A 14,731-nucleotide genomic window follows, 5' to 3' on the forward strand; every position below is an offset into this window, starting at 1 on the left:
ATTGGCCACTTAGTCTTCTTGGCTATTTAGCGGCAGTAGGATAATTCTGACGTCGTCGCATAATCACTGACTATGATGGATAATTCTGTCGTTCGTCGTTTTGTTATCAAAATCAGTATATTTCACGATTTGCTCCATCATTCATAATCCAAGACAACAACCGAAAGGACAGTGTCTTCGTTGTATCTAAATCTAAGAGAGTATTGTGACTTTGCACTACAAGTCTTACTGTCGAAGAATTTTTGATTTATGTTTTCGAAATCTCGCTGTTCAGTTAGAAGAGTTGATAACAAACTCTAGCTTCGTAGACAAGTTAGTACAGCATTGAATGTTAAATAAAAGTTACTACTGCATTTTGACTAAACATTTTGAATACGTGTCATCTTTTCTCCCACAGCCTCCTCAGTGTTCAGAGCTATTACTTCGCAAAACGTCCACCCCCTGTAGCTGAATGGTCAGCGAGACGGATTGTCAATCGTCTGGGCCCGGATTCGATTCCCGGTTGTGTCGAAGAATTTTCTCCGCCCATGGACTGGGTGCTGTGCTGTCCTCATCATCCTCCTCTCATCCTCATCGACTGCAGGTCGCCGAAGTGGCGTCAAATTGAAAGACCAGCACCCGGCGAACGGTCTGAACGACGGGAGGCCCTAGCCATACGATTAAATAACTAAACTTCGCAAAATTGGCTTCTTAATTGGCAAGGCCGAATACTGCAGACGGAAAAAAGTCTTTCTGACTGGTAGAAGTCACATACTGTCGGTAATCAGCAAATAATGTGCTGATCTCCTCAGTAAAATGCTAAAATCAACCCACTCTATCACAAAATGAAGGGGTTCAAGACAACGCAAATGGAGACGCAGCAATCAGATACAGATTTCAGTTTCGGTGACTGGTTTGGCGCGTTTTTAGAAGACCAGGTATTGTCCATGTAAAGTGTGGTGTCACCGCCAGACACCACACTTGCTGGGTGGTAGCCTTTAAATCGGCCGCGGTCCGTTAGTATACGTCGGACTCGCGTGTCGCCACTATCAGTGATTGCAGACCGAGCGCCGCCACACGGCAGGTCTAGAGAGACTTCCTAGCACTCGCTCCAGTTGTACAACCGACTTTGCTAGCGATGGTTCACTGACAAATTACGCTCTCATTTTCCGAGACGATAGTTAGCATAGCCTTCAGCTACGTCATTTGCTACGACCTAGCAAGGCGCCATTACCAGTTACTATTGATACTGTGAATAATGTACCGTCAAGAGCGACGTTCACCATTAATGGATTAAAGTTAAGTATTCCACCAGCTACGCCCGTTTTTTCTAAATTCTAATTTCCTTGTCCTGTTCCAGACCTCACGCCAGCCTGCGTGAGCTAAAACGCGTGCCTTTCGGCTTCCTCTAGTAACACGATGTTGGCTCTCCTGCCAACCACAACATAAAGAGTTGCTTAATTCTTCATTTGCTCCGTTACATCGAAACATCCACAGTGTCGCAAACTTACTGCGGCGCAATGAAGTAGACGGTAGAGCTTCCTGAAAAATGTGGAATTTGGGTTCTAGGTGATATGTGTGTATTTGTGTTTTATGGTTTATGGTTCATGGACCGTCAACAACGAGGTTATCAGTGCACTTACTAAATTAGTAGAAACGAATGTGACTAAAACGTCTAAAATATTATAAAAGATGTACGAGGGTTGTTCAATAAGTAACCCCCACATTTTTTTCTCAGAACTTATTTATTGTTAAGAGCCAAAATTTGCTGACAGTATACATCAATATATCTTGTCCATGCCCTATTTTTCTACGTAGTCTGCATCATGTTCTACGGCCGTACGCCAACGTTGTAGAAGAGCATGTATTCCCTGCTGGTAAAAGCTCTTGTCCTCTACGCGTAGTCATGTTTTCACGGCATGACTGACACCCTCGTCATCTTCAAAGTGTGAAAGTGTGTTTCCCGTAGAGATCCTATAAGAGGCCCTAAGAGATGGAAGCCCTAGGGTGGCAGGTCTGGACTGCAGGGCGGATGAGGCAATGATGTCCAGCCCAATTTGGCGATGTATTCCCGGGTTCTCAGACTTGTATGTGGCTGCGCATTATCGTGTTGGAGAAAGATTTCAAAATGGTTCAAATGGCTCTGAGCACTATGGGACTTAACTTTTGAGGTATCAGTCCCCTAGAACTTAGAAATAAACCTAACTAACCTAAGGACATCACACACATCCATGCCTGAGGCAGGATTCGAACCTGCGACCGTAGCGGTCGTGCAGTTCCCGACTGCAGCGTCTAGAACCGCTCGGCCATTTCGGCCGGATAGCAAGATTTCTGCTGGATTCTTGTCCGATCTAAGACGCTGGAAACGGTTCTTGAGCTTATTCAGAGTCTTCACCTATGCCTCTGAATTGATGGTTGACCCTCTTGGCATCACATCCACGAGAATGACGCCATCACAATCCCAGAAGACTGTCACCATGTCTTTTCCAGCAGAGGGAGTTGTCCTGAATTTCTTCTTTTGTGGTGAATGAGGATGATGTCACTCCATCGACTGCCTTTTTGTTTCTGGTGCAAAGTGGTGCGCCCAACTTTCGTCCTCCGTAACGCTCCAGCAATTCAAATGAAATGGCCTTTTTTTGTATCTTATGGTCCGCTGTGAGCATTCGTGGAACCCATCGTGAGCACCTCTTTGAATATCATTGCAGACGCACTTCCAGTGCTGACGGACAACTTTAGAGACAACTGCCGAGTTGTGATGCGCCGGTCGGCACGAATAATGGCATCCGCATGATTCAGCATGTCTGGAGCAGTGGCTGTGACAGGACGTCCCGAGCATGGCTCATCATGGAGCTCTGTTTCTGCATTTCCTGAGGCTGTAACTTGCTTTACCCATCGTCCAACTGTACTCCTATCAACTGCAGCACCGCCATACACCGAACATGAACGTTGATGGATGTTAACCATGGCTTCGTTTTCTACACAGAAGAATTCAATAACAGCACGCTGCTTGTAACGTGAGTCGTATGTAGACGCCATTTGGATGCTGTACTACGGCTCTGCCATCTGCCAGAACGGTTCGAAACTTCACCGGCGCAAAGAACAAACATCAAATACGAAGCACCAACAAGTACGTTTGTCTATGTACATTAATGGCTTCTTTAAAAATGTGGGGCATTAGTTACTGAACGACCATCGTAAAAGTCAATTTGACATAAAAACTGCACTCACTCTCCCTGTATCACTAATGTTGTCCCGCATAATCACGTTATCTCACGTCCTCTAAGATACCGTAAATTTGGTCAAATGTTCTAAAATTTTCAATTAAAAGGCCAGCAATACCAGAGGACCAGAGGAAAGCGAGAACAATTACTCTGGGAAACGTGGCTGGTTGACCACTTACCATAGTTGAGACAGCCATCCTATTTTCTGTGGTAAGGAGATTGACTGTGCTGACTGTTTCCAGACTAAATCTTGGGCGTACACGTCAGGAAGAGTGACAGCCGTTCTGTAGCAGCTCGTTCGAGATAGAAAAATGCCTCATCCCAGCTGGAATATGTCGCCTAGGGCTGAGGCCCTCTCCACGTGGAAAAATGTTCTCTGCCCCAGGTAGCATAGCCTTCGTTTGCTCTAAGAAAAGGCGACGATTTCAGTTTTACTGCTATTGCCATCTCGTATCCTTTCAAACTTGCCATCTGCAACTGACATGTTATTGTGAGTCTCGTTGAAGTGCTAAGTATATCACTTTATCTATAAATGTAATTTTGTTATGCGAAAATATTTTGTAGTCATACTTTGGGGTTACGTACAGTTATTTTCTAGTACCTGTCCTCATCTGCATTTTAATCTGTTGTGGCTCAAATGGCTCTGAGCACTATGGCACTCAACTGCTGAGGTCATTAGTCCCCTAGAACTTAGAACTAGTTAAACCTAACTAACCTAAGGACATCACAAACATCCATGCCCGAGGCAGGATTCGAACCTGCGACCGTAGCGGTCTTGCGGTTCCAGACTGCAGCGCCTTTAACCGCACGGTTAATCTGTTGTACAAATAAATAAAGTATCACAGGAGAGCCCGTAAAGCCTGTTGTCAAGAACACAGTACATGGTCATTGGAACAGTGGTCCCAGGTCATGTTCACGGACGAGTCCAGGTATAGTATCAACAATGATTCTCGCCGGGTTTTCATCTGGCGTGAATCAGGAACCAGATACTGACCCCTTAATGTCCTTGAAAGGGACCTTTATGGAAGTCGTGGTTTGACAGTGTGGGGTGAGACAATGATTGGTGCACATACACCCCTGCATGTCTTTGACAGAGGTAGGTTTTCCGTGATTTCCCTAAATCGTTTCAGGCAAATGCCGGGATGGTTCCTTTGAAAGGGCACGGCCGATTTCCTTCCCAATCCTTCCCTAACCCGAGCTTGCGCTCCGTCTCTAATGACCTCGTTTTCGACGGGACGTTAAACACTAACCTAACTATAACTGTAACAGGTCAGGTGGATCAGGAGGTCATTTTGCACCAGTATGTCTGCCTTTTTAGGGGTGCAGTGGGTCCCACCTTCCTCCTATTGTATGATAACGCAGGGCCCCACCGAGCTGCCATCGTGGAAGTGTACCTTGAAACAGAAGATATCAGGCGACCGGAGTGGCCTGCCTGTTCTCCAGACCTAATCCCCATCGAGCACGTCTGGGATGCTCTCGGTCGACGTATCGCTGCACGTCTACAAACCCCTAGGACACTTCAGGAGCTTCGACAGGCACTGGTGCAAGAACGGGAGGCTATACCCCAGCAGCTGCTCGACCACCTGATCCAGAGTATGCCAACCCGTTGTGCGGCCTGTGTTCGTGTCCATGGTGATCATATTCCATATTCATGTCGGGGTACATGCGCAGGAAACCGTGGCGTTTTGTAGCACATGTGTTTCGGGACGGTTTTCTCAAGTTATGAGCAATACCTTGGAATTACAGGTCTTTGTCGTGTGTGTCCCCTATGTGCCTATGCTATTAGCGCCAGTTTTGTGTAGTGCCACGTTGTGTGGCACCATATTCTGCAATTATCCTTAATTTATGAGTATGAGTGCACTTTAATGATGAACCACCACACGTATTCATAAAAAAACTATAGGAGGAAAGCACTGTAACATTTTACACTGTGCAATTTATTTCACTTTACAAACAGAAACAAATGACAAAGTAATTTTCGTTCTGACCATACAAGGGAAAAACATCACAAACGTCTCTACAATACAAAGGAAACTGCACAATCATGAACATCCCTCTCCACACCCAATCAAACTATTCAGTGACACACAAACAAGCAAGCTTCAACTTCATGCTCTACAGATTACGTAGAACATCCTAAACAAACATAACTACATACAAGAGTTTAGCACAACAAATAGCGATTCTTATACAGCCATATGACAGAAAAACTGAGCAGTTATATGAAAACAGACAGTAAGTTAACACGTCACGTGCACACATCTCCCTACACATGAAGACAGAAGTACCTAACCCACAGACAGTGACAACACATAGGGCACAAGAGAACAAGAATTTACACACAAAACAAAATCATGTACAATAATAATGCAGTGCACACAATAAGCAAAAAAAAAGAACGAGGTCTTTTTTTACGATGCTGCAATGATAACTACAGAAAAAAATAATTCGGAACTCAGGCCACACATACTGGTATATTCTGTGGAGGAAGGAGGCGGCATTAAGCGAAGGAAGAAAAGACAGACATGAAGTTCAGATTTCGCCCCAGACTGCATTACAACAGGTGATCATCAACAAAAGGAAAGGATGCAACTGCGAAGTAAACATTGTTTTTTGTGGAGTTCAAAAAATGTTCAAATGTGTGTGAAATCTTATGGGACTTAACTGCTAAGGTCATCAGTCCCTAAGCTTACACACTACTTAACCTAAATTATCCTAAGGACGAACACACATACCCATGCCCGAGGGAGGACTTGAACCTCCGCCGGGACCAGCCGCACAGTCCATGACTGCAGCGCCTTACACCGCCCGGCTAATCCCGCGCGGCTTTGTGGAGTTCGACAGTATAGTTTGCGAGTATTGTTCATCAAAAATATCTGCCGCCTTTATTTCTAAAGCAGATGAACATGGAGATGAGGACAAATGCGGATCACATATTGCAAACGCAAGCTGGTATTGGAGAGGAATAGGAAAGGAAGAACCCGTGTCCTTCTCAAAAGAATGATCTTAATATTTGGCTAAATAATTTAGGTAAACCAAGGAAAAGAAATATATGGGTGGCTGGACGGCGATTTGAGCTGGCACCTCCAGAAAGCGAGTACAGTGTGTTAAGCATAGTGCCTCCTTGCTTAGTCGCAGAAACCACAAGCTCTCCCGCAAACTTGCGAAACTTGAGGATTTCTTTCTGAAAATATCAGAGCTCTGTAGTAATCTGAGAGCTCAAACAGAATGAAAACGGTAAACATGACACTGACAGGACGTAATGCAACCCAGTAGCCTCCAATAAAGGACTGTTCTAAACTTCTGCAAGATTATTTCTCTGGAACGATTTCGACTACCAAAGGAGGCCATGGTCGCACCTGGCAGACAGCCTATCACGTCGCATCGAAGTAGGTCAGCAGCTCCGAGTACCTATATCAACTGTTAACTGTTTTCTAGTAATGTAAGAGGTATCCTTCAATTCTAAATAAATATATTGTTTTCTATCTATTCCAATGACCTCTTCTTGAAACTGTTGCATGTCAGTGGCTTCTGATTGATCTTTACCTTTTTGTGTGAAGTTCGACGCGCTGTCTGCGACTGTGGCCTACGTTTAATACAAGTTTATACGGATGGTGGACGTTTCGCAGATCCTCGACCGGCCGCTGGAAGAAGACGCCTGCTGCCAGACAGACCTGTTCCTCGACCGGCCGCCGACGCCACCCTACGTACCGGCCAAGACCGGCCTCGACCAGGAGACGCAGATATACCCAGGAGACGTGAGTATACTCCAGCTCAACCGCTGCACTCTAGCGGTAATACGGTGACACCAGCAGCAACAGATGAGCGACACATATGTCACTATCTCTTACAGACTTCTGTAACTGAATGGTGTGCTCTTAACAACGGAACACTGAATTTCTCCTCCAATCCTCCAGTCCAAATAGTACTTACTTATTTACTGCGTATTTAGCTTGACCAGATCATATAATGAGAAGAATAATGGGCCCAATACTGATCCTTGTGGGGCCCCTGATACTGGTCCCTACATTGTGAGCTTTCTGTTCCAATAATTATACACTGTTGCCGAAATGGAAGGTATGAATGGAACCATTGAACAGCACTTGAAGAAAAATTTTGACTTGTCAGTTCAGCAAGTAGAATGTCAAAGTCGACAGTAGTTAAAGCTTTCCTGAAATCGAAAAAGCATGCAATAAGTCACCTGTTGTTTATTCCTATTTTGTTTGTTTGTCAGTCACTTTTGTAAGAGCAGTCATCACTCTGCGATTTTGGCTCAGAGAGGAATGGCATTTATCTAAACGATTATTTGATATTAAATAATTAGTAATCTGTCCCTGAACTGTGTGTACTAAAGCCTTGAATAATGCTGGTAGAATGCTTATGACCCTGCAGTCAGAAAGCTTTTTGGCGGATTTCTTCTTGGGTAATGGTTTCATGAGTCCGTGCTTCCAGGCTATTGGAAATATGCTGGAGGTCAGAGAATGGTAAAAATGTCATTTATTTTTGGCAGCAGAAAATGACGAGAGGATTGTTAGTTTACAGTGTTATATTGTCGTGCCCTGCAGCTGCTGAACGAATTCACACAGTTGACTTCCGTACCGTGTTAGCGCTTACCAGCTGCAGAAGAAGTACGCGTTTTTCTGAAACAGATGAAAAAATGCATAGCTACTATAAACTCTATATTTTCCAAAGTATTACATGTATCAAAATAATTGATGCATGAATAGAACCGTGAACTCAACAACTTTTCATTGTGCCCTCCACAAATGTTCTATGAGTGCCCTCTGCTCACACGACACACGCCCAAGCGGCAGCCAAGATCGTCCCATACCTTATTTAGAAACATCCTATCAGTGATCATCACAGCAGTAATAGTACGTTGTCTCAGCTGTTCCGGTGTTCTTGGTAGTACCCTCAAGCGACCAGTGAAGCTGGCGGGGGGAAGGGGGGAGGGGGGGCGAGGGAACAGAGCCACTATGCCGAATCCAGCCACGTGAAAGCTCGTCACTTAGGTAGCGACGAACATCGATGCTGCAGTGACAGGGTGACCCACCCGTCTTATTAGAATATGAAATTCTCGAGATCAGCAATTAGCTGTGGAAACAGCCGCAGCTGTAAGATATCAACATAAGAGATAGACCTACCCGTCACATTCTTGTCACAGAAGAAAACCGGCCCATACAGCTGCTTTCGTGACAGTATACAGAAAACATTAACCTTCAGGGAATCTCGTTCAAGAGTCACAGTTTCACTAGGTTATTCTGTGCCCCGCATCTACATCTACGTGATTACTCTGCTATTCACAATAAAGTGCCTGGCTGAGAATTCAATGAATCTCCTTCAAGCTGTCTCTCTACCGTTCCATTCTCGGACGGCGCGTGGGAAAAACGAGCACTTAAATTTTTCTGTGCGAGCCCTGATTTCTCTTATTTTATCGTGATGATCATTTCTTCCTATGTCTGTGGGTGCCAACAACGTTTTCGCCATCGGGGGAGAAAACTGGTGATTGAAATTTCCTGAGAAGATCCCGCCGCAACGGAAAACGCCTTTGTTTTACTGACTGCCACTCTAGTTCACGTATAATGTCTGTGCACTATATCCCCTATTTCGCGATAATGCAAAACGAGCTGCCCTTCTTTGTACTTTTTCTATGTCATCTGTCAGTCCCACCTGATGCGGATCCCACACCGCACAGCAATACTCCAGAATAGGGAGGACAAGCGAGGTGTAAGCAGTCTCTTTAGTAGGCCTGTTGCACCTTCTAAGTGTTCTGCCAGTGAATCGCAGTCTTTGATTTGCTCTACCCACAACATGATCTATGTTGTCATTCCAATTTAGGTTATTTCTAAATGTAATCCCTAAGTATTTAGTTGAATTTACAGCCTTCAGATTTATGTGACTCATCGATTAATCTAAATTTAGCGGATTTCTTTTAGCTCTCATGTGAATAACTTCGCCGGCCAGAGTGGCCGAGCGGCTCTAGGCGCTACAGTCTGGAACCGCACGACCGCCACGGTCGCAGGTTCGAATCCTGCCTCGGGCATGGATGTGTGTGATGTCCTTAGGTTAGTTAGGTTTGAGTAGTTCTAAGTTCTAGGGGACTGATGACCTCAGATGTTAAGTCCCATAGTGCTCAGAGCCATTTGATCCATTTTTTTGAATAACTTCACACTTTTCTTTCTCCGGGGTCAATTGCCACTTTTCGCACCATACAGATCTTATCTAAATCATTTTGCTATTAGTTTGCTCATCTGATGACTTTACAAGAAGGTAAATGACACTGTCATCTGCAAACAATCTGAGTCGGCTACTCAGATTGTCTGCTGTGTAGTTAATATAGATCAGGAACAATAGAGGGCCCGTAACACTTCCTTGTGGGACGCCTGGTATTACTTCTGTTTTACTCGATGACTTTACGTCTATTACTACGAACTGTCACATTGTAGCGATTAAACTTTCCACATGAATGGAAGGCTGCTTCGTCACTGAATATCGGTTTGAAGGTGAAAGTTCTTTCTGTACTGTGATGCAAAACTGAAGGCGCTGTCCATAATACTTCGGTTTTAATTGTTGCGAGAGCTGTAGACGGCATGGTTTGAAATGTAACAGCCGTCACAAAATCTTCCACGCAATTTTCTGCAGCATCCAAATTCGTGGCTTGCGCAGACCGTTGATTTTATTAGACAGCGTACGAAACTCTCTTTCTCTCTCCTCGTTTGCATCTGGCACACTTGGGCGACCGGTATTTTTCTATGTACAGAGACAACCAGTCCCCCTAAATTGTCGATACCAACGCACGTCGGTCTGTCTAGGCGGGGGCTTTTTTACAAAAGTCCCACTGAATGCTCGTTGCTTTGTCGTTACAGATAAACATATAACATAATCCAACACACAAAAACTCTTTTCTTGCTTTTTCGCCATGATATCAAGGCGCTGCAGTCACAAGCGAAGTGGTGGGCACAATGCAAACTAGGTGAGTTCACGTTTCCATTCACGCATCAGTCGACTTTGTACATGTTTGGAAAATATAGAAGTTTGAAAACGAACGAGTCATTTACAGAGGCCGTATATGCTTTACGTCAAAGCGGGACTAGCTAGACACTCGTGTTGTAGAATTCTATGATGGCAGAATATTGTAGAGCCGATAACGCCTTCTGTCTTTTGCGAAGCTTTGAAGCATCTGTTTTTTTCAGAAACCGGAGTCAGCACTTGACTGCTACTTCCTTAAGGTTCCGGCTGGCGATATTACTGTCGTTACTGGCTCTCAGAACCAGGTTACTGGTATCTTTACTTGCTGTGACTGAGGCCCAGTTGAGATTTGTGGCTAAATAAAGACTCTACAACAGTAATTTTACTCTGCGGATTACAGTAAAGTGAGTGGTAGAAGGTATGTTTTTTCTTGCACCTTACAGGGTGTTTGTTGTGCGGTGTGCCTAACGGGAAAGGCATTGTTTCAGCGTCATAGGCCGTCCCCGTTTGAGAACGGCAGCGTCCATTTGAAAACGACAGCTACCCTCGGAAACGTCACAAAATTTCCTTTTGAATTGGTATCATATACTGAGCAGATATATAATTCGACGAAATTGTATTGAAACGTCCCCTTGGAAAAATTTGAAAATGACAGTGCTGGAAAACCTCTTACGTTATTTGATTTTCAAACAGCTGAGCAGAACTGAACGTACTCAGACATTTCTCTGTTTACTTATTCTGATCAACACTAAACTGACTCACATTTTTAGCGCAACGCAATCTGACTTTCAATAATCTTGACAAAAGAATAGCCAAGACTTACAATAACCATATCTTTCATGAATCACTTACCTCACAAAAATCTTCGTTACCCGAACTACTCCAATACAGCGAGCGCCAATACTGTCAGCTAAATAAAGGATTCTAACTACTGAAGGCACTAACTACTGATAGGCATAGTTAGCAAATGAAGGATTTTGATAGAGAACAGACAATGTATTTACCTTAATAATGTTCAAAAGTGACCATTTATATATCAGTTCATGATACCTATTATTACAAATTTACTCTTTCTGATGGACACACGTCCAGATCGTCCGCTCTCAAAATTCTACCATCTCTCTCCCCACATCCACCACTGCTGGCAGCGCACCTCCAACTGCGCAACTTTACGCGCTGTTCGCATCCAACGGCCCAACACTGCAATAGCTAATATTCCAACAATGCAAACCAGTCACAGACTTCACACAGCATAGTCAGTGATTTTCATATAGAGCGCTACGTGGCGTTACCAACATAAAACCCTAAACAGCCTACTTACAGTATGCCTTGGCATTAACTGCTGTTCAACATGGTGCTAACGATAGTAAGTAGCAATACCAACTTTACGGCGTGAACATGTTTACAGTTGGAATATGCATTGAATAGCGGTGGACACATCAGCCATGCTGTAATCAAGGCTGTCAGTACGTCTCACTGGACATGTATCAAACAAGCATTCTCTGGAGGAAGCTGAATCCGAATACGGCCATCACCGTGGTTAAATAGAAACTGTCAAGTCATTTGGACACTCGGTCCCTATTCATTTTTCAATGGCCAGTCTCGCCTTTACTGTGCCTGTTGCTATCGTGAATCAAGATGTCAGTAGGCTTACAAGAACCTATGTGCAGTTTGTCTCCAATGGAGTCTTAGCTGCAACAACGTGAATTGCTTTTATCTGAAACTTTGGTATCATTTCCAGCATCGACCACGCCACGTATTGTCGTTTGTTCGGCTTTGCAAAGTCCTTCCCCCCATTCGTCTCCGATGTCCGACTTACTCGATGTACTAAGACGACACACCCCATGCCATTTATAAACGTTTCCACCGTCTCTGGTACTCTTTCGACGGAACCTCAACATATTTGCGATTCATTTCTGCCTTGAGTTCACTTCACTTCAAGCTGTAAGTGTCCCATACTCTGCTCATGGCATGAACGGGAAGATTTGTCTGTATCTCCGCTACCTATTTTCAGTTTTTTCATCTTTCTAACTGATCCTTGAAGTTTCATTGTGTCCTAGAAACACTCATTTCCACGATAGGAAACGGTCGTAACACTCTCGGTCGTACACAGGCATTGCTACCAACAGTGACAGTTTAAAGTATGGGTACGTAAATAACATTGCGGTTATCAGTGAGATAACATTAACACCAGTTCTAAAACTGTAGGAAAATTGCGATAAATACCTATTCAGAGAGGTCACAAACATGACATGAAACCAACGATGTTTGAACACCTCGATAAAATAAATAGCTCTTCCACGAACATGTATCACTTTACTCAATGCTAGTACAGACTCTGCATAAAAGCACAAATGTCGCTCGCCTGTTGATACAAAGACATCGGTACATCACAAGAGTTGTACAGGATTAAGCTGCGTGGCTAACGGCATTAGTGGTCCAAGCTGCTCAATAGAAAGCATAGGAAAATTGACAAAAAAAAACTTCCAGCTCGAAATAGCAATTTAATAGTTCGTCAAAAAAATTTAAATAATAAGCCAGATTAATAAAAGTAGCAGAAATGAAATGAACGACTACATCAGGGAATCAGGTTCGAAGTATTTAAGTATGTACTGATTTTTATTGGCTACTAGATGGGTGATAACTATATTGATCTGCATCGTGATGTTTCCGCGGCGTAATAATTAATGCATTAAATTTCAGAAGTGCAGCTGAAATATTAGGAGATTACAAAATAAAGTTTGTGCGGCTCCGCTCCCGAAATTTAATGGACTGATAACGGTGCTGTTTTCCTCTATTAAACTGTTCATTTATGAATGGCTAGATTGGTGATTATGACTGATATTTTAATGCCCTGTCCAAGAGTTATGGACGACACCATTCTTATGATGGCAGCAGAGACCAAATATTTATTGTTCAATAACAACATTTTTTCATTTGCAGTACGTATGATTGGATCTGCTGTTTCAACACAGACAACCTTTCTGGGACAGAAAGTTTGTGTACGCACATGAAAGGATATGCTTCATTTTTGTAACGGTGCGTCTCTGATGCAGGCATCTCAATAACATTGACAATATCCTTAAATATACAAATGCTGGAGACTCTTTGATTCCAGCTCATCGTTAATGTAAATATATTTTACATATTTCCTGTAAATAGCCGAAAAGACACTATCGTTTATTTAGACAGTCGGGGAAAAGTAACTAAAATCAGTCGCAGCACTCTAGCGTCTAGGGATATCCGACCGAGGTGACGTTAGGTGAACGATCATAAAAATGTAGTTATGTGTTGCGCAGATAGAAGACGTAAATTTACCGGAAGAATTCTTACAGCATATATTTCGCCCACTACGTCATCTAGGTAAACCTTGTTGTCTTAATTCCGTACAGTGACTGTGTATCTGTGCCGAAATAAGTTACCGAAACAGCTACGCATCACAGAGAAAGTTACTCTCAAAAATATGAGCACCCACGTTTAATTACCAGTAGTATACTACATCCTCCAACTTACTTCTCGCATAGTGAAGATGGGGGTAAATTTAAAGAAATTCGGCGGTACGCGTGGATCTTTCTGCTCGCGCATCCGCCACGAACTGCACCCGAGATCGTGGAAAGGCTTGTGCAACACAATACGCCATAGGACGAATTACGGTGCATAAATTTAGACGTAGAGGACACTACAGATTTTTTTGATATGGTTCTTAACCTCTTGTGAACAATTTCAGATTTCATTGATCTAGGATCCCAAGGAGTTAAAATTGCTCAGGCGGTTCTAGGCGCTTCAGTCCTGAACCGCGCGACCGCTACGGTCGCAGGTTCGAATCCTGCCTCGGGCATGTGTGTGATGTCCTTAGGTTATTTAGGTTTAAGTAGTTCTAGGTTCTAGGGGACTGATGACCTCAGATGTTAAGTCCCATAGTGCTCAGAGCCATTTGAACCAAAATTGCTCACTATCTGTAACACTTTGTAGGAGACAACGAACTGGATGTGAGGTGGATGGAGCCTGTGGCTGTGCCATGGGCGACAGAGGTCCATAAATCGAAACAAGCCTGTGTTTACTGAAGTTATACGGTTTACAAAGGGGCGTCCAGGAAACATGGAATTATTCCGAGTGTCAGTCTCATCGAGCAGCATGGGTGGGTGGCAAAAGTTACAGATAGTCGAAAGGAGCAGGCGTATTTCTGGGGCGGATGTGGAATAATAGTGAGCGGTAGGTGGCTTAGCCATCTGTCCTGATACAAAGTAAAATTGCAGGAGATACTGAGACAGGAGGGCATAAAAACGTGTGACCTGTATGAGAAGTTAATTTCTAGAGAGCGAAGCTCAGAAGGTCCGCCTCCGTAAGTGAGGATGCATCGTCTCTGGCTGCTATGCGGAGGACCCGTGTTCGATTCCAGTTACAGTCACGCATTTTTCCTTCATGGGAGGACTGGTACGGGATCCATTCATCCTCGTGATGACAACTGCGGAGCTACTTGAGTGAGAAGCAGCCGCTCTGAGGTCAACAAAGACGGCAACGGCCGGGACGGCGGTTTGGTGACCACACGCCTCTCCATACCA

General features: G+C 43.9%; 1 protein-coding gene across 1 annotated transcript in view; it reads left to right on the forward strand.

Annotated features, from left to right (window-relative positions):
* The window catches only part of LOC124545131 (radial spoke head protein 3 homolog), a 318,786-nt gene that overhangs the window by 257,637 nt on the left and 46,418 nt on the right, over window positions 1–14,731 (forward strand). The window contains exon 5 of the mRNA XM_047123957.1: window positions 6,830–6,958. Within this exon, the coding sequence (XP_046979913.1) occupies window positions 6,830–6,958 (129 nt within the window). The remainder of the gene's footprint in view (window positions 1–6,829; window positions 6,959–14,731) is intronic.

The sequence above is a fragment of the Schistocerca americana genome, chromosome 8 (genome assembly GCF_021461395.2).
Source record: "Schistocerca americana isolate TAMUIC-IGC-003095 chromosome 8, iqSchAmer2.1, whole genome shotgun sequence".
Lineage (NCBI taxonomy): Eukaryota > Metazoa > Arthropoda > Insecta > Orthoptera > Acrididae > Schistocerca > Schistocerca americana.